The sequence below is a fragment of the Mastomys coucha genome, unplaced genomic scaffold (assembly GCF_008632895.1).
Source record: "Mastomys coucha isolate ucsf_1 unplaced genomic scaffold, UCSF_Mcou_1 pScaffold22, whole genome shotgun sequence".
NCBI lineage: Eukaryota > Metazoa > Chordata > Mammalia > Rodentia > Muridae > Mastomys > Mastomys coucha.
The window spans coordinates 250,055,535-250,081,224 of NW_022196905.1; the positions used below are offsets into that span (position 1 = coordinate 250,055,535).

At 43.7% G+C, this 25,690-nt stretch overlaps 1 protein-coding gene across 1 annotated transcript in view; it reads right to left on the reverse strand.

The window, feature by feature from the left end:
* Positions 1–139: 139 nt before the first annotated feature.
* Positions 140–25,690, reverse strand: part of Cfdp1 (craniofacial development protein 1) — a 96,200-nt gene continuing 70,649 nt past the window's right edge. Inside the window, exons 6-7 of the mRNA XM_031341475.1 lie at positions 11,007–11,165; positions 140–455 (exon numbers count right to left, since the gene is read on the reverse strand). Of these exons, the coding sequence (XP_031197335.1) occupies positions 365–455; positions 11,007–11,165 (250 nt within the window). The 3' untranslated portion in view covers positions 140–364. The remainder of the gene's footprint in view (positions 456–11,006; positions 11,166–25,690) is intronic.

A 25,690-nucleotide genomic window follows, 5' to 3' on the forward strand; every position in this document is an offset into this window, starting at 1 on the left:
CCCCCCCCCCCCCCCCCCCCCCGGGTCTCCAGGAAAGGCTGATTTTAGAGAGGCTATGACCATCATGGGCAGGCCTGAGATGTGGCAGCTGGGCCTGGCTGGCCTTCACAGCAGAGCAAAGGGAAGGGGCACGGCATCCTTACTCTCAGCAACCTCACAGAGGGTTCTGTTTGTTTATTTAAAGACAAATTTTAAAAAGGAAAATGAATAAAACCAGGTGAGGTTAAGATACATTAAACAAACTGCAACGTAGAAAAAGGGACTTGCTGGAAACATGATGAAGAACACTGGAGATATTTCACAGACACACAGAAGAGCTCACATTGTCAATAGGATTAAGCTGCTACCAATTCTCCCCAGAATGTCAAGGTTTCATTTTGCTCAGCCTGAGATCTCGCTCAATTTCAAATTGCCTGTGGTCCACACGATCCAGAAAAGCTTTCCGTTCAATGTACCTGGATGAAGACAAAAACAGTGTCAGTATAAGCTGGCAGGACAGGCCTCCCCTGCACAGCTCCAACTCCAGGTTAGGTAAATCAAGTTTTGGCAAACCAGCCCGTGAGTCAGGCTGGTATCCAGGTGACTACTCTGGACTCTCACTCCATCCAAATCACTTCCATTTTGTCCACAGAAGGACGATTCTGTCCAGATTTGAATAAAACTAAACTGAAAAAGGATAGGGTTTTTTTTGTTTGTTTTGAGACAGGGTCTCACTCTGTAGATGAGGCAGGCCTCAAAGTCAAGAGATTCACCTGCCTCTGCCTCCCCAGTGCTGGGATTAAAGGTGTGCACTAGCACACCGGGAGAGAACATCTTAAAAGGAGAAGGTAAACAAGAGTTAGGAAAGTATTCAATGTTGTCACAGGACTTTGAGGAAAGGATAAATAATGCCATTTTAGTTAACACCCGATACTGATAAACAATGCCTGGGCAATTCTGGTCAAAGTTTGAATATCTGAGCCTCACTGCTGTCCACAGCAACAAGATGAAGTTGTATTTTCTGGCCCCAGTGGTACATTGAGTTGGCAGGTGAAAGAACGTATATTTTTTAAAAGATATATTTTGTGCTTGTGTATTTATGTGTTATGTGTGGGCAGACTCATGTGGAGGTCAGAGGACAACTAACTTGCAGGGATTACTTCTTTCCTTCCACCATGTGGGTCCTGGGGACTGAGAAGGCAGGTTGTCGAGCTTTGACCCACTGAGTCATCTCACGAAATTTTTGTGTCTATATTTTTATGTATCTCAAAAGGCACAAAAAAAAACTACCCCTGAAAACGGAAGAAGCAGGATGGAAGACTGAGCCGGATGCAGAGGTGCACACGTGTAATTCCAGCACCCATGAAGAAGAAGCAGGCAGAGCTCTGGGAGTTTGAGGCCAGCCTGGTCTACAGAATGAGTTCCAGGAACTCGAGGGCTGCTGTGAGAGTGAAAGCAGCTGAGGTTTGCAGGGCTAGTCCATTGCCTCTGTTCTTTCCCTAAGGATCTACTCAGGTTGGGGCCACGCTGCTTCTGGGTTATAAAAAGAAGAGGTCCTTTCCTGAATTCCTCTAAGCAACAAGATTGAACACTGCTGCATCCATGTCACACATAGGGTTTGCTTGGAAGTGGGAGCTCTGGTTCTGCTCTGGCTCTCAGGCCAAGGCCAGAGATCTCTCTTGAGGTCTCCCTCAGTCTTCCCAGACAGGGTGGGAGGGAGCCAGCCTACACTGGCAGGCACGCTGGTCAGAAGGGAGCCTGGCTGCTTAATGAGACACAGCTGCATTTCAATGTACCTTTTCTTGCCATAAAGTGTGTTGTGATTTGCTTTCAGGGAGGAACTCTGCTGCTAATTAATCTACTGAGGGAGCAAAACTGTCATTAAAAATGGAAGACATAATTGAATCTCTGCACTAGAGATTTTTCTTTGTTGCACCATGGAAAATGTGCATCTGTCACTACAAGGTTATCACATTCATGGTGAGAATGTAACCAGCTCTAGGAACCTGTGTTCTTCACCAAGTTCAGGCCCTATTTGCCTGCCCTTCAGCACCCTGAAGCAAGCTCGGTCCATCCCATCTGCTTGCCAGCTGAGCCTACGGCTACTAATCCTCCACATAGGACTGGTCAGAAAACAGTTCTCAGGCCAGGGAAACTGAATTTCAATCTTGTCACTCACTGTCTGTTCTCAGTTTCCGAACAATATAAAAAAGGGAGTGGAGCACAACAAAGATATATATATGTATAGTGTTTGCATACACACACACACACACACACACACACACACACACACACACACACTCACATCCCATCTTATTGTTGAGGCCAAAATAATAAGACCAATGTGAGTCCTGGACCAGCCTGGGCTTGAGACCACTCCTGTAATTTTTGGAGACAGGGTTGCATGGGCTTCAGTCCACAAGCTTTTTTCTCTTTACATTCCTAGTGGCTAAGATTATGTGTATAAACCCCTGTGCCTATCTTATGTGATGCCAGGGCTTTTGTACATACTAGGCAAACACTATACCAACTGAACCATATTCCCAGATCCCAAAATACTATCTTAAGAAAATAACACAAAACACCCAAACCCAGAAAGCTAAAGAAAGACAATCCTCCTGACTCAGAAGGGCTGCTGTGAGGAGTAAATGGAATAGTGTATTAATAATGCTTAGCATGGAAAGCAAGTTCAACAAAGCAGTAGCTAACACTGTCACTATGATTTTAGGCAGCCAGCTTCCATCAGGGTCCTGAGGACAACAGATGGCCCAAGTTGGGATGTGTGCAGTCTGAAACTAGTAACTACCATCTGGTCTGGATCAGGAATTAGGCTGTGGTGTCAAAACTGTCAATGAGGCCAGAATAGCAGGAACATACAATAATGCTGTGCTTAGGTTTGACACAAGTCTCTTGGGTCAGAGTTGTCATATTTAGTCAGTGAAAATAAAGGAGACCCAGTTAGATCTGAAATTCAGATTCCCTGGCAGAGAGCGCAGCAGCAGATACTGTATGTTCCTTTAGATAAAGGCACAGAATGGGACCTGGGTGAGGAGGTATGGACACACAAACAACACAATTCGGCAGCCTGAGGCCCTCAGGCATGGCTGCTTAGAAAATTAACTGAGGGCCCCACCAACTTTATCAGTTGTCCCTCACCCTGCCTAACCTGGATCTGGACACATGGGAACTGGAGACTTGATGGCAGGTATGCCAACTGCCCCCTGGAAGAGCCAGAAGATAGGGGTACACAGGGGAGATGGTGCTATAAGCATCACATGTGGGTTTTTGAGGACAGAGCTCTCAGGCTATCTGCCGGCAGACTAGGATGAAGAGAAAGAGATCCTTACATTGGGATGTTTACAAAGTAGGATAAGGGCTTGTGTGTATCCACAGGACCTGGAGTCTACCGAGGGCAAAGTCCAGAATACAACTCAATTCTCAGGAAGTCCACTGAAGATCAAGCAGCCACTGGCAGCTGCTAAGAGGATCCAAGAGGTGACTGCAGACAAACCTTCCATTGGACATGGAGTTGCTGAATGAAGTACGGTGCTATGGAGGAGAGTGACTTTGATATCTACTATCGGTGCTTTTGGGAGAGGTATTAATTTTTGACATTTTGTGTTTTTTTTTTTTCCTTTTCTATAAAGCAGAAATAAAAACATAAATGTTCTTCTGTGGATGCAGTGAAACTGAGAAATGCTTTGTAGAAGACAGCCACGTGAGTAGCTTTGGGTTTAGGCTCTTGCTTCTCATCAATGGAATCACACCATTGTTTGCAAGGCCTCAGGCAGATATCTGGAATAGAGACCAAGACTGGAAATGCTCCCAAGAAACAGCTGCCTTGAAGGCCACCTGAGGGTTCACCTACTTCAACTGGGCCACAGGGGTTTCCAGGAACTTAAATTAGGTCACAGTTCCAGAACAGACACACTGGCTGACAAGCACAATGGGAATTACAGTTCTTGCTGTTTCACTGCACCGACCCACAAGGAAACCTAGGGCTGAAGGTGTGTGTCATCTTCCCCTGCTACTATGCTTTTAAGGCCCATTTAAGTAACAGCAGGTTTTTTATTTTATTGATTTATTTAAATTTTAAGATTTACTTATTTGTACATATGAGTACTCTATTTGAAGGTATGCCTGCATGAACAGGTTATCAGATCCCTTTGGTTGTGAGCCACCATGTGGGTGCTGGGAATTGAACTAAGGATCTCTGGAAGAGCAGCCAGTGCTCTTAACTACTGAACCATCTCTCTACCTTCTGTTTGTCTGTCTTTAAAGAGAAGCTTTCTCTATATAGCTCTGGCTGTCTATGAGCTCCCTATGTAGACTTAGGTTGGCCCCAAACTCATAAAGATTAGCCTACCTCTGCCTCCCCAGTGCTGGGATTAAAGGTGTGGGCTCCCACACCTGGCAAAGCAAGCAAATCTTTATTATCATTAACAAAATATGCTAATAGCATTAAAACCCTAGATGATATTCCAGTTTTCCCTTTCAGAGCCAGGTTATATGCAGAAGGCTCTGACCTCTTTTCAGTCTTACCAGAGATTCAGGACACTGGGTAGGAAGAGCAGGGAGCACTATGAGGAAGGATGTCAGCACCTCTGGTCAGTGTCGGGGCTGGCTCTGTTACTTGAGATGTAGCACTGGCTCCCTGTGTGTACTTGGTGCCTCACAAATGGCTCAGTATTGGTCAACTTCAGCTCTTGGCAAGCAAAAGAAGTGCTAAGACTCAGCACATCCTGGGGTAGCCCCAACAAGGCAGGATTCCTCCACTATGGAAATGCAACTGAAAGATGCAAACTGCCAGGCCCAGGCTTGGTCCCGAGGCCAACATATCTGATATCACCGAAAGGCTGTGATGGTCCTGAGAGACAGACTCTTGATAGACTCTTCAGAGAATGAGAAGTATTTTATCAGTCACTCCTTCACATTGTCCAAATCACCAAATACTTGATTTCCAATCACTGAGCTCTGTGACCTTTAGCTTAACTGGACAGAGAGCAGCAGCCATGACAGAGCCTATGTTTCTTGTCACTGTACATTTTATATATCGATCCTCTCCCCTCCACTTGGAGCCTCTGCCTTGGCATTATTATTTGGAAAGCTATGTGTGTGGTTAGCAGAGCTGGAGGAAGCCATGCTCAACACCTGAAAAAAGTCACCTAACAGCCTGTCTCTGGGATAGCACTTCACCCTGCTGACTAAAAATGCTGTATACAACCCTATTCTCATGTCATGCTGGACTTTTCCAATACTGTCAGGCTGCAGAACAAAGCCAGGGCATCTGCTAGCTAGTGCATTGGGCATTTAAGACACTGCAGTGGTGTGGTAACTGCTCTGGGAGCTTAATGTACACCAATAAAACCTAACAGTGATGATATGACTGAGGGGGTGGAGCTATTCCAGAGTGGCCCCAGCAGAGCCCTTAGTCTTCTTAGGGGAGGTACACTATAGAGGGAGGGACTCTAAGGCTGGATTGCAGCAAGCAGCTGGAGAAGTGGACAGAGGTGGGCAGGAAAGGCCCTTTTCTTTTGAGACACTGGCAGAAAAAGGTGGGTAAGTCTTAGAGCCAGTGTTTGCTTGGAGAGGAAGAAGAGAACAGCTGCCCAGGGCCCACGCCCAGGTTGGAGGCTGGGGAAGTGCAACGGCACCTGGGAGACTGGGATGCCTCCAAGCTCTACTGCACACCACCATGGAAAATGTTCCTAAGCAGCTGGCTAGAGCCGAAACCAATAAAGCGTCCAGCTTTCCAGCAGGGTCTGAGTCTGGGGATGATCAGTTAACAGCAAGTGGGAGAAAAGAATTGTAAGCAGAGGCCTGGGAGGAGGCAGGCATTTTGCCTATTTGCTCCATTCCCCTAAGACCCTGAGAGGCACAGGGAAAGGTTTCCACTGTATAGATGACTAAACTGGGGCTAGTGCCTGTCATCAGCTCTTTGTTGCTGTGAGGTAACTCTGACCAAAACCAACAGATAAAGCACAACAGCAGGTTTACTTGTTTTACAAGTGCTAGTCCATTATGGAGTAAGCCAAGGCAGGAACTCAATGCAGGCACCCAGAGGCAGGAACTGAATGAGAGTGATAGGATTAAAGGTGTATTACATTGGGGTACGGATGGTAGAGGGGGTGGTAACAGGCGGTTTGAATAGGTATGATCCCCATAGACTCACTTTTTTGAACATTTTTTGAACAGTTGGCCACAGGGCGTGGCACTCTGAGGTGTGGCCTTGTAGGTAGCTACCAGCAGCCCAGGGTGCTTGCTAGGCACTCTAAAATCACAGAAGCAGCTTGAGTCCTACTTACATCTTTTTTTTTTTTTTTTTGTATCTCCATTAAACCTCTAGTTATTGCTATTTTTGATTCTGACATAAATAGATCTCTCTTCTGTGTACTCTTTTGTGATCTGCTTCTTTCAAAACTGATCTACTGGTTTTCCCTGCTCTGACCTTCATTTAAGTAGAGTCACAGGCTGCCTCCTACTCTGTGTTGATGTTTCTGTGATTTATCTTATGTCCATTCCCATTGCTAGGCAGCAGCCCCTGGTGTAGACAGATGATATTTGATTTAACTGTAACACTACTGACAGACCTTTGGGGTTGTTTCTTGTTTTAGATGGTGTTCATGTTGTCAGTACATACCTGCAGTTCTCCAGGGAATAAAGTTAAAAGTGCACTGAATTATGAACATTATCATTGTTATAGACATGACTTTGTTTTTTGTTTCTTTTTTTGTTTTTTTTTTTTATTTTGAGACAGGGTTTCTCTGTGTAGCCTTGGCTGTCTTGTAACTGACTCTGTAGACCAACTCAGAAATCCACCTGCCTCTGCCTCCCAAGTGCTGGGATTAAAGGCGTGTGCCACCACCGCCTGGCCAGACATGACTAACTTTAAGAACACTTGAGCCAATCACAGTAAGTGGTGCTTTCCAGTTTAACCATCTACCTTTCAGATGTTTATCATATGAAGTGATTACCTTTTTAACAACTGGTAATGCTCTTGTCTTAGTCTAACATGAATGTCAGTGTATCAGTTTTATTTTGGTTAGTACTTGCATAATTCATCTTTTTTCTAAGCTTTTTATTTTCAACATTTCTTCATTTCACATCAATCTTTTTAAAACAGCAAACTATGGTTTGATTTTTTAAAAAAAAATTTAATCTGTTAATTTCTGACTTTTAACTGGAACATTTAGTTTATTCACATTAAATAAAAATGTGGCCACGCAGTAGCAGCACATGCCTTTAGTCCCAGCATCTGGGAGGCAGAGGCAGGTGGATTTCTGAGTTCAAGACCAGCCTGGTCTACAGAGTGAGTTCCAGGGCAGCCAGGGCTACACAGAGAAACCCTGTCTCGAAAAACCATAAATAAAACAAACAAACAAAAAACCACCAACCAACCAACCAACCAAAAACAAAAAAACCACCACCACCAACAACAACCAAATGTGAATAATCTGATAAATGTAGTCTAAATCTACCATCCTAGGTGCTAGAGCAATGGCTCAGCCAGTATTGCTATTGTTGAGGACCCAAATTCTGTTCCTACCTACACTGGGTGGCTTACAATTAACTCCCTGTAATTCCAGTTCCAGAGGATCTGAAACATCTGCACATACCCACAGGGACACATACACATAATTTAAAATAAAACAAAAACCCTAAACCTATCCATCCTATTATGTGCTGTTCCCAGGTTAGCCTAGAACTCCCTAAGTAACCAAGGATGGTCTTGAACTTCTGATTCTTCTGCTTCCACCTCTAAATGTAGGGATTCCAGGCACGTACTACCAAGTCCAGTTTATGTGGTGCTGGGGATTGAACCCAGTGCTTCATGCCAAATAGGTAAGCAAGCACTCTACCAAATGAGCTACACCCCATCTCAGTTTTCTGAAATGTCCTCACTAAGTAGACAACCTTACTTTTTTTTAATTATTATTTTGTGTTTTAATGTATATTGAAAGATGAAATTGGTGGTTGTCATAGCCCTCCAGCCCTCCTAGCCTCCAGGTACTAGGATGTCCCAGTTCAAAGAACAACCACAAGATGTATGTTCCAATTGAATCAATTAACTGCACCCACACTTGTAGAGGAACACTTAGCCAGAAAAGTCAATATCATTTTGTAATTCTCCTTTTTAAATTTAGAAACACCCCTTGTGGTTTGGCCCACTCCCCCATACACTTTCCCAATCACATAAAGCCAAAGTTTTTTCCTTTATAGACCCTGACACCCTGAGCCTAAGCCTCACCACCGCTCTCTTACCCTGCTGTCAGGGCTCATCTCAGTCCGAGCTCAGGCTCGAAAATAAACTCTCTTGTGTTTGCTTCGGATCCCAAGTCCTTGGTAGTCTTGGAGGTCTAGCAAATTGGGCATAACATTATCTGTGCACCATGCGTGCCTGGTGCCAGCGGAGGCCAGGAAGGGCATCAGATCCCCTGAGACTGGAGTTACAGACTGTTGAGAGCTGCCGTGTAGGAGCTGGGAATTTAACTAGGTTTTAACTGTTCTAGAAGAACAGTCAGTGCTATTAACTACTGAGCCATCTTTCCAGCCCTTGTGTAGGTCTTTTAAATCTCTCTTTTTTTAAGATCTCATTTTAAATCTTCTTTTCTCTTCCGTTGTATTTTACTAATGCTCCCTCATCTCTAACAGACCTCTATCTGCTTGAACAGTTAATGTTTTCAACCCACATAATCGATACTCAGGAGAGGCATGCCAGTGTAGTACACTCTGGCCCTTATGCTATTTTAGATCCCTGTGCAAAATTGAACAGCTTAAATAGTCTGACCTGGATCTAGTGGTTAAGCAACCTCATATTCTTTTTTTTTTAAAGTAAAACATATTAGATAACATCCAAGTTGATTTAAATAATATTAACACATATTTAGAAATAAATACTTCTGGGCTGTCGAGATGGCTCAGTAGTTAAGAGCACTGACTGTTCTTCCAAAGGTCCTGAGTTCAAATCCCAGTAACCACCATTCACAACCATCCGGAACAAGATCTGACGCCCCCTTCTGGTGCGTCTGAAGACAGCTACAGTGTACCTACATATAATAAATAAATAAATCTTAAAAAAAAAAGAAAGAAAGAAAGAAAGAAAGAAAGAAAGAAAGAAATACTTCCAGGGCCAGTAAAATGGCTCAATGTATAAAGATGCTTGCTGCCAAGTCTGATGACCTAAATTCAATCCTTGGACCCACTATGTAAGAAACAGCCTGAAACCCATCATGTGCTCCCCCTCTCAATAAATAAATATAAAAAAACCAAACCAACCAACCAACCAACCAACCAAACAGCAAAAAATGGAAAACAAAATGTTCCTAAGTTGCTTCAAATAATGTTAAGGTCTTATTTTGAAGACTAAGAGCTGGGTGTGATATGCATGCCTATAATCTCACTCAGTACTAGGGAGGCTGTAGCAGGAGATTGTACAGACTAGCTTGGGGCTATATAGTGAAACTCCACCTCAAAAAAAAGAAATACTGGGGCTGTTGAGATGGCTCAGTGGGTAAGAGCACTGACTGCTCTTCGGAAGGTCCTGAGTTCAAATCCCAACAACCACATGGTGGCTCACAACAACCTGTAATGAGATCTGATGCCCTCTTCTGGTGTGCCTGAAGACAGCTACAGTGTATTTATTTATTTATTTTGGTTTTTTCATGACAGGGTTTCTCTGTGTAGCCCCAGTGTACTTATTTATAATAATAAATCTCGAAAAAAAAAAAAAAGAGAGAGAGAAGAAAAACCACCCCTAAATAGCCTCCCCACTTGTTCTTATTATAACTTAGGATGTGCATTTATTTATTTGCCCACCCATCAATTTGTTTGCTTGTTTGTCTGTTTGTTTATTTATTTAGATTATTTTTTTAGACAGGGTCTCATCTGGCTAGTCTGGAACTCACTATGTACTACCCTGGTCTCAAACTCAGAGACCTATCTACTCCTGCTTCCCAAATGCTGAGCTTAAAGGCTAATTTAGGCTAATTAACAACTTGAATGACATGTACTTATTATGTAAGCCTTCTTGTGAGTGACTTCAAAGTGTTCTTCAAAGTGCTGTATGCACATTACATCCCTATAAGTAATACATACATTCTACATTATCTCATCATAAGATTTGCACATCTGGAGTGAAGGTGTAAGATTATCCCAGTTTTACTGGCAAAGGAGCTAAGATAACTGCTATGCTGAAAGAGAAGAGCTTACTGGTGAGGGGCAGGGTTGATGAGAGGCCCGGACCATATAAAGGACCATGTACTACCTCAGCGGCGAAAAATGCTGCCCTGTAGCCACGGGCTTCCGTTCCTTATGTTTCTTTTGCACTCCTTAATGGGCTCCACTTCCTTCTATTCCCGCCCCCCAAACAAAACAAAGCAAAGCAAACAAAAAACAAACAAAATACCCCATGCATGAGAGCTGGATGTGGTACCTCTTGCCTATGATCCTAGAACTTGGAAGACTGAAACAAGAGGATTGCCATGATTGTGAGGCTGGACTAGGTTATAGACTAAGATCCTTTCTCAACAACCCCACAGGGAAAAGAAAACAAAATAAACACTAACAAGGAAAAGATCATTTTTGGCTTATGGAATATCCTCTTTGTGTTCCAGAGTGGATGGGAAATGGTATAGCAATGGTCTCTTACATATCATCTAGGCTGCAGCACAATCCTACCATGCTAGGACCACAATAACAGTGTAACAAACTAGCACAAAATCGTTTATACATGACAATGTGACAGTGTCCTGGCACTTGAACTAGCCCAGATTATCTGAAGGCCAAGTGATTCAGATTAGGACAAGGAAGTCACGGTGAGCCAGACCTCGTCTTGTGAATAAACCAGGCAGCTTACAGTTCACTGAAGCTGTAATTCACTAGCAGTCCTGGAAACACTGCTGCTCATGGGTGGGATCCACCTCACTTTAGAACAGAGCTTCACCAGTAACACGAAAAGCCCTATTTGCTTAAACAGTTTGAAACAAGCTGCTGCAGAGCTCTCAGGCGCGGAGGACAGACCCACTTACCCTTCTTTCCCTCGGTTATGGATGGCCAGCTCTTCACCAATACCTTCTTCTTCCTTGAAGCTCTCCCAGTCCAATTTGGATTTCTCAAGGGTGCTCATTTTCTGTTTTTTGGCTCCAATTTTCCCTAAAAGGCTGCTCATACCACTTGTTCTTTTTATCCTATGGAAGAAAAATGAATATGAGAACTCTGGTTTTTGCATTAACAGTGTTTTGTTGTTGTTGTTGATGTGTACATAAGGATCCTGGATTGAAGCCATTTGTCTCAATAGAAACCATGCTTACACCAGGGGTATTTTCTTTGCTGTGTGGCAATTATAGACAGGCATTATCCTAAGAGGCCTTTCCTGTCTAACATACATGACTGCTTAGCTGCGCAGCTGACAGGAAGCCCTCACCCCTCCAGACCTCCTTGTACTGTGTGGCAGGTCTCTGCTTGCAGGGAGGGAGGAGAATGTTTGGGTTCAGGCAAGGCTTTGAAATCACACACACGCACAGGCTTAAATTCCAGATCTGCCCCAATGACTCAAGGCTAGCTGTTCAAGTGCATGTGTCTTGGTTTCTCAATCTACACTGAATGCTTACTCATGGATGGAGAGGAATTGTCCATGCAAACGGCCAAAACAGCATCCGGCATAGGGTCAAGGTGCAGTTAACTGTTGGCCTCTGTGAATCACTGTTCTCGGTTGTGCTTTGAAGCCCCAGGGGACTCTTTCAGAGTAAGAAACAGTTCCCAGTACACATGAGCAAGGCGTTACACACTGTAAAAGGGCCTTTTAAAAGCAACTGCCTTTCAACTCCTGTAAACTGGGGCCTGTTTTTTCCCAGGAGGTGGAGAACATCCCGAAAGCAGAGACTGTACAGCCTGTGCTCTATTTGCTGGTGATGCTATCTAGCATGGGCTGTGGGAGAAACCCCAAATGCCAAATTCAAGTCTTGGCAGGTCAAATGCTTCCATTCAATGTTACATGAATGAGATTAGAGAAGGAGAAGGTGGCTAGAGTTTGTAAGAAGGTGATATGAGGGGAAGAAACCATAGAAAGAACATAGGTTAAACAAACAAACACTGTCTTTTGTGGGTTGGGGCAGGAATGTGCAGACCATGGGACAACTCTGGCCTTCTCTCCCTCTATCTGGCAATCATCAGCAGACTTACAGGCTTGTGTTGTTGGGTACCAAGGGCCTTTGCCCACCAAGCCATGCTTGCTTTTGGTTTTATGAAAGTAAATGAGTTCTCTGCTGGAAGAAATCAATCAGAGGTTCCTTTTTTTTTGGCTTTTCTGAGACAGGGTTTCTCTGTGTAGGCCTGGCTGTCCTGGAACTCACTCTGTAGACCAGGCTGGCCTCAAACTCAGAAATCTGCCTGCCTCTGTCTCCCAAGAGCCAGGATTAAAGGCGTGCACCACCACTGCCTGGCCAGAGGTTCCTTTCTGCTTCACAAAGATAAGCAATTGAGACACTCAAGCAGTGCTCACTAGCAATGCCATGCTTACTTTCACAGTGCTTTCTCAGCCTCTGCCCATCTAACTTGACTTTGGTCTGCTGTAGTTAGTGAAAGTGTAGTTATAGTGGCCCACTCAGGTTAGTGCCAAAGAGGATGTTTATGAGCTGATCTGGTATCATTCTATCCCATCATGAAACCATGGATCATGGGCTACCTGTGGCCTACACCAACAGGTCAGTGCCCACACCAGACATAAGACTTGGAGAGATGGTTCAGCGGGTAAGAGCACCAACTGCTCTTCCAAAGGTCCTGAGTTCAATTCCCAGCAACCACATGGTGGCTCACAACCACCTGTAATGAGATCTGATGCCCTCTTCTGGTGCATCTGAAGACAGCTACATAGATATAAGAAAAAAAAAAAAGAAAAGAAAAGACTTGGGAGTGGTACATTCTCACTCTAGTGACACTGGTCCAGAGGATGTTAGCGTCCCTGTCTAGTCACAATCCCTAATACATTGGACTCATTAACTATTAAGATCAATTCTGAATGACTAGGCAGATATCACTGTCCTTGTGTTGAACTGGAAAAATAAACAAAGTTCAGAGAGGTTAAATAAAAATACAACCAAGGTCAAACTAGTAGAAAATACAGACTCAGGACAAAGTGAGACCTCAGGACTTGAGCATCTCCAAGACTAGAAGCTGTTTGAGAGTTTTCTATGAGCAATTTTATTGTGCTTAAGATAATTCTAGGGCAGTGGTGGCGCACGCCTTTAGTCCCAGCACTTGGGAGGCAGAGTCAGGCAGATTTCTAAATTCAAGGCCAGCCTGGTCTACAGAGTGAGTTCCAGGACAGCCAGGGCTACACAGAGAAACCCTGTCTCAAACAAAACAAAACAAAACAAAACAAACAAACAAAAAAGATAATTCTAAATTAGACCAAATGCATTGTATACGTCTATGTAGGGGATCCTGGTCCTCTGTGTGCAGCAGTACTGACCTTCTGTAATTATGACAAAGTTCACTACAACTAAGTGGTAACTACTGTCTGGTTAAGGATATACCTGTTCCATGTTCTATTCTGCTCTATGCCCTCAGCGGGATGCTGACTCACTGCTCACTGCTGCGTATCCTCTGTGAGGCCTTGGGCTACTTGTCTGTTTATAAGAAGCCTAAAAGGAACTGAAGAGGAGGCCCTACCAAAGAGGTTGGTAGAACTTGTCAGTAGGGCTGTGAGAAGGCACAAGACCGTCACTCCCTGCGATCTTCAACACCAATTTCAATAACCAGGCATCCACAGAAGAGATTTTGGGTTGAAAAGGTATTTAGAATCATCTTTTCATCCACTGATTACAATCATTCAACAGAGACAGCAGCAGCTCTACTGTGCTCGGGATTAGAAACACAGAAAAGCTACGAGGCCTGATCTTTGGCTGTGGTGAGAAAGAAATTAGCAAAAAGGGTAACAAATAGGCAAACTGTGACCATTTACTAAAAGACCCCAAAGAGGACATTGCTTTTTTTGTGTTTTTGCTTTGTTTTTTTTCGAGACAGGGTTTCTCTGCATAGCCCTGGCTGTCCTGGAACTTACTCCATTAGACTAGACTGGCCTCGAACTCAGAAATCTGCCTGCCTCTGCCTCCCAAGTGCTGGGATTAAAGGCGTGCGCCACCACCGCCTGGCTAAAGAGGACATTGCTAAGGGGCTGTTTAACCTTATCTCATATCTGCAATAATCAAACTCCACTTTAGGGAGATAGAAACCTGCCACAGTCCACAGTGGTGGGCCCAGGACTAGTTCGGTGCGTCTCACACTGCTGTGCTTGACCTCACAGAACAGGGACACAAACCCTGTAGCTGCACGCACACTCCAATTTCTACTACTACTCAGTTGCGAAGAAGTGTCTACCTTTTCCTGTTGTCCTCGAGCTCACTGTGTGCAGAAGCCATGTCTTCCCTATTTCTATTTGAGTGTAGCCTCAGCTAGCTTGGAACTTGCTATATACACACAGCTGACCTGAACTCAAGAGATCTACCTGCTGGTGCTAGGATTAAAGGCGTGAGCCACCACACCCTGCCAGTTTACTCACTCTGTCTCACTCCTGGGAAGTGAAAAGCTTACTCACAGCAAATGAGCAGAGTGTTAGATATTTAATAGACCAAGTCCCAGATTTGACAGCACAGTTAAGCAAATTTCCCCTCACAACAAAAAGACTCAATAGTTTGCTTGAAATGACAGATTAGGAAAATGAATTCCAAAACTGGACCAGCAAGGACAGGTCCATGTCTGGGAGCACTAGTGACCTTTCCTCAGACAGAGCTGGGCTCAAGTCTACATCTCTCATATCAAAACTGGCAGAACCACTAACACGCAAATCGTCTGCAACTATATTCTTTGGCAGAGATTTACACTTTCCATAGCACCTGTCATTTGTTTACAAGGGAGGGGCACGGGCATGAACTACTTCCCAGGGCCATGCACACCTTGTACGAATGTGAGAATTCCCTGTTGAGAGCTTAGGGCTGCTGGTCCTTTGGTGTTTTTTGTTGTTGTTGTTGTTGTTGTTGTTTTGAGACAGGGTTTCTCTGTGTAGCCCTGGCTGTCCTGGAACTCACTCTGTAGACCAGGCTGGCCTTGAATTCAGAAATCCACCTGTCTCTGCCACCCAAGCGCTGGGATTAAAGGCATGTGCCACCACTGCCCGGCTCCTTTGGGTTTTCTTAGATTTAGCTGAGGTCTGTAAGAATGAAAAGTACAATCCAATCCCTGGCTGATTTTACTACCTACCTGTTAACTCATTTTCTCAAAGCCCAGCATCGGAGCAGAGCACTCAAGGAAAGGACCCCAAGCCCCTCTATATTACTTAACCTGATAGAACTCCAAGAGTGGCTCCCATCAGTGAACAGTGAGAACGAAAGCTGGTAAGCAGCTGCAGCTCCACAGCTTTACACTAGAACCGTTCCTCAGATAGACTGCCCTTGTGGTGTTTGTTGGTATGGTTTGATTTCAGGTTGGTTTTCTCCCTGAGACAGGGTTTTGCAATGTAGTCCAGGTTGGCTTCAGATTTTTAAAATATGTGATTACTTTGATGGCAAAAGTCCTGAACTTTTGTCTCTTCAGAAAACAATGCTATGAGCTCCTCTCTATGTGCTAAGTGTGGAGGTCTGATCTGTCCTGCTGTGGACTCTCAGCTGGCAATACCAAAGAGAACAATGTAATTGTAGCTGGCTCTGGCTCATCTGGAATAAAGAGCTTCTCCTAGGTAAGAGCCATCAAATTGCAGCCAGATATGAATTACCCTCCCCAAAGCAGCCAAAGTGCTTTAGCCACACGGTCTCCTGGATTCTGCTGTAACCAGGCCTTTAATCTGGGGACAGTTAACAGGACCTAGGTGTTCTTAAGTGACACCAACATGACTGGCCTGCTGGACTCTTATCATACTCTAGAAGACAGCTAATGCTTCTCTCCTCAGTGCAGAGGAGTCTTCTGCTGATCTTCTGTTCAGAGAGTTTGCATCTACACAAAGAGTGATCTATTATTCGTGCTTCTAACTTGCCTAGTTTAGAGCTTTTGGAGTGATTCTCTGTTTGACCAAATGTTAGCAGACTGGGCCCCTTTCTGCTTCTTTCTTAGTACACACAGTGCCTGTCATGACTGCTTCACATATTTAATACAGAAGGATAAACCAGGTGACGGAATGTTCCTGTATTCAGAGTAACCAAGGCAAAAGACAGCCAGCCGGGGCTACATAGTGAGTCTCTTTTCCAAAAAATGGACATAACTTCCCAGCAAGAGTGTGATCTGTAAGGCATGGATCTTCACCTTCCTGCCTTTCACACTTCTGAGCAAGTTTCCGACTGAGCACGCCTTGGTTCTTCAGAAATCAAGATTTCATTAAGCTAGTGTTTCTGTTTGAATGCAAATGCTTGAAATGTATAAAATAGATGTGGACTGTAGCTTCAAAGCTGAGTTGCTGATTTTGCCCCTAACCAAACTCTAACTTGAATGAGATGCATTCAAGTCAAATAAATAAAGAGATTAAGAACTGTGACCCACACCTACATTCTTAGCAGGACTCAGATGGTCAGGTCATCTTCTCCTATAGCATGGGCAGGGCAGTGGTGATGCACGCCTTTAATCCCAGCACTGGGGAGGCAGAGGCAGGTGGATTTCTGAGTTCGAGGCCAGCCTGGTCTACAGAGTGAGTTCCAGGACAGTCAGGGCTATACAGAGAAACCCTGTCTCGAAAAACCAAAACAAACAAAAAACAAAAAAAAAGCAAGCTAGCTTGGGATACACTGGGTATGGGACAAGAGGGAGAAAAGGAAGCAAAAAAGAAGGAAGGGAATCCTTAAATATATGCTTCAACATGGATGAACCATGTAAACACTACACTAAATGAAAAAAGTTTTAAGAAACTGCAGATTGGGCTGGAGAGATGGCTCAGAGGTTAAGAGCACTGACTGCTCTTCCAGAGGTCCTGAGTTCAATTCCCAGCAATCACATGGTGGCTCACAACCACCCGTAATTATATCTGACGCCCTCTTCTGGTGTGTCTGAAGACAGCTACAGTGTATTTATTTATAATAATAAATAAATCTTTGGGCTGGAGCTAGAGCGAGTGGGGCTGACCAGATCAAACAGAGGTCCTAAAAGTCAATTCCCAACAACCACATGAAGGCTCACAACCATCTGTACAGCTATAGTGTGAACTCATATACATAAAATAAATAAATAAATCTTAAAAAAAAAAAAAGAAAGAATTTCCATGATAGAGGGGAGTGGAAGGGGCTGGAGAGCTGTTATAGCTGGGGTATGAACTGCCCCTCTCCACAGCCCGCTTCCCCAAAGGCTCAAGTACTAAAAAGGCTTGGTTTCCAGATTGGTGCTGTTGGTAGGTAGGTAAGTGGATCACTAACCTAATAATGGGTCAATCTATTCATAGCTGAAAGAGCTACTAGGAAATTGAGCCTAGTCAGAGGAAGAGGGTCGCTGGAGGCATACTCTTTTAAAAACCTGATCAGACTTGCTATGTTGCTCAGCCTGGACTCAAATTCATGTTCCTCCTGCTCAGCCTCTTGTGTGCTGGAATTATGGAAGTGTGCTACCACATCTAGCATCAGGCATGTCTTTTCAAGATGCATTTTTGTCTCTGGACCATTCCTTTTCTTTTCTCTCTGCTTTTGGCTACTGAGGTTAACAGCTTGTTCCACTATGCCTTTCTGCCAGTGTGCTGGCTAAGATGTCAACCTTACACAAGTTAGAGTCATTTTGGAAGAGGAAATCTCCACTAGGAAATGTCCCCACCAGAATGTTGTGTGGGCAAGCCTGCGGTACATTGTCTTGATTGATGGTTGATGTTGGAGGGCCCTGCTCATTATGGGAAGTGCTATCCCTAGGCTGGTGGTTCTGGATGGTATAAAAAAGCAGGAGCAAGTCGGGCAGTGGTATACCTCCATGGCTCTGCCCCAGTTCCCCCCTCCAGGTTCCTGCCCTATCCTTAGTTGACAGACTGTGTTGTAGAAGTAGAAAGGAAATAAACCCTTTCCTCCCCTAGTTGTTTTTGGTCATAGTGTTTTCTCGAAGCAATAGAAAAAACTAAGCGTACCGGTGTCACATATCTGAAAGTAAGCTGACCACAGACTGAACTTCTGAAACCACGATGGAAAACATGCAACTCCAAAATTAAATAAGGGCCAGCAAGATGGTTCAGCAGATAAAAGAGCTTGCTGCTTGATCCCTGAACATAGACGGTAGAAAGAAAGAACAGATCTATCAGCCCAGCACACACTCAGAATATGTAAATGTAAAACATTTTTTTAGCTAATAAACCTTTCCTCTTGAGGCTATTTTTCTCAGGTATGCCACAGCAACGAAAGCTAATAGAACAAAGGGTGCAGGATTCCTTCCTGGGACAGTGGAATTTCCCCTGTAGTACTCCGTGGGAGCTGCTGGAAGACATGGCTCATTTTCCAGATTCTGGTTCTAAAACTGTGCTGCCAGACAAAAAGCCTGAGGAGCTGCCAGAAGCCAGTAAGCTCTACTCTCAATGGGACGGTCTTCCTCAGTAAAACTATTCTGGAAAATGTAACCTTTTCTCTACACACTGAACTTATGTGCCTAATCCATTTCTCATCACTCAGGGAAAAATAAAAGAAAATAAAAGAAGCCATTTTTTAAACTAAAAATGTTACTCAGATTCACAAAAATATCTTAAAATTTAATTATCATGTGACCTGTCAGGCCAGGCATGGTGGCACATGTCTTTAATCCCAGCACTTAGAAGGTAGAGGCAGACAGGTCTCCATGAGTTCAAGGCTAGCTTGGTCTCCTAGTGAGTTCTGGTCTAGCTAAGGTTACATAATGAGATCCTGTTCCAAAAATAAGCCAGCCAACCAAAGAAGCAAAAGGCTTTCTGGCTGCACACCGTTTATACGATACTTAATGAGGAAATGGGCACCAGTCTCTACTCATACTCCCCTGAACTCAATCTTAGATGCTAAGGAGGGCTGGGCTTGGCTAGTTCTTAGAAGAAAGAAACAGGAACTAGTGTCAGTCAGCGGTTCTGAATGTTGCCCGCCACCCTCACACCACCCTTTGTTTTTATAATAAGAAGATAATTTAGAAAGGTCATGGGAAATAGTATAAAACTTTCTGGTTTGAAAATGTCAGAGTGAGAGACACAGCACTGTCATAATCTGAATAGCCTCACTTATATTCACCAATTAACATTTTGCCACGTATGCCTTTTTTTCCCCCAAGACAGGGTTTCTCTGTGTAGCCCTGGCTGTCCTGGAACTCACTCTGTAGACCAGGCTGGCCTCTGCCTCCCAAGTGGTAGGATTAAAAGGTGTGTGCCACCACTGCCCAGTTCGCCTCTTTTTTTAAAGCATACATTTATTTTGGTGGGAGAGTATGAAGCTATTTTAAGGTAATAATCATTACACCATGACACCTCTCAATACTTCAGTTTGTACCAAAGACACTCCAACATAAACTCAACATCTCATTTATACTGAAGAAGCTTAATGCTGATATAAGCTCTAACAAGGCTACCTCTAAATTTTCATCAGTGACAGTTCCTGGTCATAAGCTTCCCAGCACAGCACATTTGGAGGTGTCTTAAATCTCCTTTCAAATTTTCATCTCTAACAGTCTTCTGCCTCCTGGCCTTGGTGTCATTATTAATTTTTAAGAGTCTACTCTGGCTGCCTCATAGACTGTAGCTCACTGGGTTTATCTGTCTCTCGGGGACAGACTGAGGTTAAGCATTTTTGCTGAGCATGCTACTGTAAAGCTGAGCTGCTGCTGCACCACTCTAGTGCATGATGTGAGGTCAGAACAGACTGAAGATGTTAAGCATGGTTCCTATGATCAGGGATGACTATAGCTACACTGCCTCCCTCTATTGAGGATTAATGTTCTCAGAAGCCCAGAAAGTCCTGGTTGCTTATTTCTTCTAGTACCTCATTTTGTAATGCCCAGTCATGTCTCAATACAGACATGGTACAATGAATAGTACAGGATCTATTAGAAGGATAAACATACAGAAGACCTCCAGGATAATAAGCTCTGGCATGAGAAATTCTTAAAGTCATGAGAGCAGTACTAAGGAAATGGCAAAGGATTACAAGATTATTAACAGAGCCCTAGTTGGAACAGTGCAGCAGTAAGGACAGGGCCTCTCAGGCCAACACAAGAGAAATGTACCTACATGTGTGAGCCATGAGGGGTAAACGACGTGTGAAGCTGGTGGGAAGGCAGAGCCTCTGACTTTCAGACATCTAGGAAATTTCCTAAGTCTCCCTTGCTGGGTCCCATTCCAATGCAGTTTTACTCATTCCCAGGGAAGGTAAAGTCTACAGCTCTTCCAGACTCTGTTCCAGCAGCTTCCTGCCTGGAGTCATCCCCAGGGTGGGGGTGTGGAGCCTCATGGGAAACAGGGAAAGGCATGCTGCAGTTTCCTCCCAGTAAGAAAGGACAGGAGAGGTGAGGTCCTGAGAGGAAATACCCAGTTTAATGGGAAGAGGATTAGGCGGGGAGGGGCGGGGTGTGTGTGTGTGTGTGTGTGTGTTGTGTGCGCAAACTACTGCTATTTGCATTTGTATTATCACATAAAGCTGGACAATGACTCATTGACCAACACAACAGACCATTTTCACATCTGAGATGCAATTTTTAACAAATTATTAAACACAGCTTCTAAGAAAGACCACGATGACATTTTGCTTTATGCATAGCCCAGGGAGCTCAGTGGAGGAAGACGCAGCTCATTTTCCAGATACTGATTCCATATGGGCTGCCAACCAATCCAAGTTAAGAGGAGCCCAAGCAGACTCAGAATCTGGCATTTAAAAGGCAATGATCTCTCTCAAGGAGAATAGTGCTTAGCTTTCTGCTATGACCCTGCCAAGCCCATGAAGGTCAGGCATGTGCTGGTCTGAGGGACAGAGCTATACACTCACACAATTATTACTCCTGTTAGGATAACATGGCTGAACACATCTCTCTAAACTAGCCAGGGTGAGAAGCAAAACAGACTTATGTGTCTCAATGATGGGCTGTTTGTCTATCTGCTGAGTGAGGACTTGCCATATTTCCTAAGCCCTGGTGTCCTGCTTTTTCTCCAGAGATTTCAGTATCCCTTGCTCCCCCAGTTCTGTCTCCTTATAACAAACTAACCCTAAGGAGGCTGAATATATAGCTCAACTGATAAGGAACTTGCCTAGAATGCAGAAAGCTCCACATTTAACTTCCAATATCAAGTAAACCAAGCATATTGACTCAATCTATAATCTTATAGTGTCTATAATCTTAGCACTCAGGAAGTGGATGCGTGAAGATCAGAAGTTCAAGGTCATCTTCAGCTATACTGAGTCTGAGCTCAGCATGGGATTCATGAGACCCTATCTCAAAACAAACAGAATACTGAACAACCAACCCCTGGTCAATATTTTAGTAGATAGGGGGCTGGAGAGATGGCTTGGTGGTTAAGAGCACTGACTGCTCTTCCAAAGGTCCTGAGTTCAATTCCCAGCAACAACATGGTGGCTCACAACCATCAGTAATGAGATCTGACATCCTCTTCTGGTGTGTCAAAGCAAGCAGGATCGACCAGAACAAGCAGAGGTCCTAAACTCAAATTCCCAGCAACCACATGATGGCTCACAACCATCAGTACAGCTACAGTATATTCATATACATAAAAATAAATAAGTAAGTCTTTAAAAAATATTTTAGAAGATAGGCTTAGTGCTGTGTACTGATAATTCAGGGCTTGGGAAGCTGGGCAAGAGAGGAGTAAGAGTTCAACATCAAATCCATCTACAAAGGCAGCTTGAGGCAGCCTGAACTGCATGTAAGCCTCAGTAAAAACAATGAAAAACCCAGATGTCAACATAAGATAAATTTAAAATTCATAGGCATCTCCAAGGTTGAGGTCATGTTTAAATGTCAGGACACGAAGTGGTCTCCATCAGTGCAGAAACAATCCCTTCAGTTCTATACCATAGACCTTTGATTTAAAATGGGCTAGTCTGATCCCATAGTCAATCATCAAATCTAAACACTATTGTGCATGCCAGCAAGTGCTGGATGATAGGAGCCTGATATAGCTGAGGAGCCTGATATAGCTGTCTCCTGAGAGGCTCTGATAGTAGTCAACTAATACAGAAGTAGAGGCTCACAGCCATCCATTGGACTGAGCATTGGGTCCCCAATGAAGGAGCTAGAGAAAGGACCCAAAGAGCTGAAGGGTTTGCAGCCCTTTAGGACGAACAACAATATGAGCTACCTAGTATCCTCAGAGCTCTCAGGGAATAAAACTCCAACCAAAGAGTACACATAGTGGGACTAATGGCTCCAGCAGCATATGTATAGCAGAGGATGGCCAAGTTGGTTATCGATGGGAGGAGAGGCCCTTGGCCCTGTGAAGGTTCTATGCCCCAGGGTAGGGGAATGCCAGGGCCAGTAAGCAGGAGGGGGTGAGCAGGGTGGGGGGTTGTTTTAGTTTTTGTTTATTTTATTTCTTTTTTTCTTTTTTTGGAGGGGAACCTGGGAAAGGAGATATTGTAAATAAAGAAAACATCTAATAAAAAAAGAAATAAAAGAAATAAATCACTAAAAAAAAAAAAAAAGGGCCAATCTGCCCCTTATTAGAAACAAGAGGTACACTAACCACATGGCACTAAATGAAACGTACATGACCAGGCTCACATACACTCTGCAGATATTTCCCCAAGACTTTGCTAAATTTTCACTGCTACTAAAAAGTATGTGAAATTCCAAGTGAGGAGATGGGACTCTGATACAGAAGCATTCTGTCTGGGGAGGAATATGAGGTATGTTTTTTTGTTTTTGTTTTTTTAGACAGGGTTTCTCTGTGTAGCCCTGGCCATCCAGGAACTCACTCTGTAGACCAGATTGCTCTTGAACTTACAGAAATCATCTGGTTCTGCCTCCAGAGTGCTGGGATTTAAGGTGTGAACTATTGCACAGAGAGATGTCCTTTTATAAGATGAGGAAGCCCCTGGCCCTCCTCCTATGGGGGCCCTTTTTGGACAGCATCTACAACATGGCTTGCTTACTCAATTGCCAGAGTAGTTAGTGTTTCTGAGAAGCGACAATCTGCTAAAACCTTATTGAAAAATGTAATGCAGTTCACCTCAACCTATCCTTCTACCTCCCAGAGCAGCTCCCATCTCTCTTCAGAAAGACAGATGTTCATCAATAGTTTTTGCTTTATCATGCCACTCCTGCTAATCCAGAATTTAAGGGATCCCTGAGAAGCAAAGATTTATTATGCAAGTGATCTCAGGAAGGCAACTGGAATCCCAAGTCACTCTGCTAAGGAAATACAAAGGATTTGTTTTGTTTTGTTTTGATTTCTCTGTATAGCCCTGGATGTCCTGGAACTCACTCTGTAAAGCAGGCTAGCTTCAAACTCAGAAATCCGCCTGCCTCTGCCTCCCAAGTGTTGGGATTAAAGGCATGTGCCACCACTGCCTGGCTTTTCCTCTTTCTTTCTTTCTTTCTTTCTTTCTTTCTTTCTTTCTTCTCTCTCTCTCTCTTTCTCTCTCTTTCACAAAGGATTTTTAACAAAGAAATAATCTTATGTAGATTGGAACTGGCAGGAGAAAACTCTCTTTCTCTCCACTCCCTTCTTTGTTGAATGCAGGAAAGGTTTTCATAGATGGTTGCCACAGCTAGGCCATCTATAAACCAGTCCTGACTTCCTTTGGTGATGGAAGTGTAAGCTTGAATAAACCCTTTCCTCCCCAAGTTGCTTCTTGGTCATGATGTTTGTGCAGGAATAAAAACCATGACTAAGACACAGCCCAGACAGAAGAAGCCTGAGCATGGGCACTGACACAAAGACCTGAATAATAAAGCTCAGCAGGGGTACTCATGAAAACCAGAACCCAACCCAAGTTCAGCCACAACCACTCCGAACAAAGTTCTCCTGAGAATGAAAACGATGAAAATCATCCAAATATAAGCTACTATCCTCATGCTATGAAAGCATGCCAGGAAATCTGATGACCAGCCAAATCTGATCCTCAGAGAGTCTACCCATGTAAGTCATTCAATTCAATGTGGTTTTAGGGGAGAGTGGATGGGAAAGAAGTTCAAGATGTGGTGTCCCGCCAGGCAGTGGTGGCGCACGCCTTTAATCCCAGCACTTGGGAGGTAGAGGCAGGTGGATTTCCGAGTTCAAGGCCAGCCTGGTCTACAGAGTGAGTTTCAGGACAGCCAAGGCTACACAGAGAAACCCTGCCTCGGAAAAAAAAAAAAAAGATGCAGTGTCCCTGTGTAGCCCTGGCTGTTCTTGAACTCAGAGATCTGCCTGTCTCTGCCTTCCAAGTACTGGGATTAAAGGAATGCACTACCACGGTCAGCACAATGGTTTTTGATATATTATCTTAATTAAATTTTAGAATACTCTGTCATCCCTAAAAATTCTCATGGTGAGTGTGGATAGGATGGCACAATGCTTGAGAACTATTTGTGTAGTAAAGTTCTAGGTGTTATCAACACTATCTTGGATCTATACTTTTGAAACACTGGTTACTATGGCTTTGCAATCAATGAAGAGAATTATATACCCTATCCCATAATTACTATACATTTATTTGTACTTTGGACAAGTTAACTTCTTTGAATCTCAAGTAGCCAATTAGTAAAATGAGAGTAATAACCATATTGAAGTGTAATAATTAACCAGAGATAAGACACTGATAAACCCTCATCTATGGAATGCCTTTGGTGAGCCAAACACAGAGTTCTTCTCCTTTAACTCAGTCACAAGAGACAAAAATGGAAACAAGCAGCTACTTTCTTTAAAAAGTGCACACAGGAAGTGCAGCTGAGTAGGACAGGGATTGAAGAGATGAGGAAGGCAGGCTGTGGAGAATAAGAAAACAGTGTCTCATTAGAAGGGCAAGAAATGTGCTAGAAGCAACAGAAGGAACAAGGCCAACGCATCTGAGGTAGCTGAGAAGGGTCACATCACAATGCTCCACTCTAAAATCCACACACACAAATTTAAAACTTTTAAAATACTTATTTTTATGTATATGTATGTATATTTGTACACATTTTGGGTTGGTCTTGAGGGGCCCTAAAAGGAGTGCTGGATCCCATGGAACTGGAGTTACAGGCAACTGTGAACCTGATATGGATGTGAGGAACCAAACTCTGGTTCCCTGGAAGAGCAGACAGTATACTTAAGTGATGAAGCATCTTTCCAGGCCCCAGATTTAAACTGTTACTACTAGGAACATTAGTAAACTTGGGATCTAAGAGTTGCCTATTCTGCTTTTTTGGAGATAAGTCATCTCTGGCAGCAACACTCCTGAGAAAAACTTGAATTTCAAACCAAGAAAAGTCGATCTATTGTGTAACAGTCCCCCAACCCCCAGAATGGCTTTCTATGTGGACTTGGTCTGATTGTTAATTTCAGTTTCTTTGAACATCTTTTGGAGCTTCTGACAGTCAACTTTTGGACATTTTTTCCTAACACTCATTCAATGGATGACGTCACTTCCAAGGCATAAGTACTATTATGCTCTCATGACACACAAATGTTCTATCTTCAGTCTGAACTATTCTCCCTAGCTTAGTATCACACACCCAACTGCCTACATGCTCTTCTTGAAACCTTCTACATCTTAGCTAAAACCCTGTCTTTTGTTTCTTCGACTTCTACTTCAGGTACCAGCCCACATGGGCCAGGTCTCAAGTT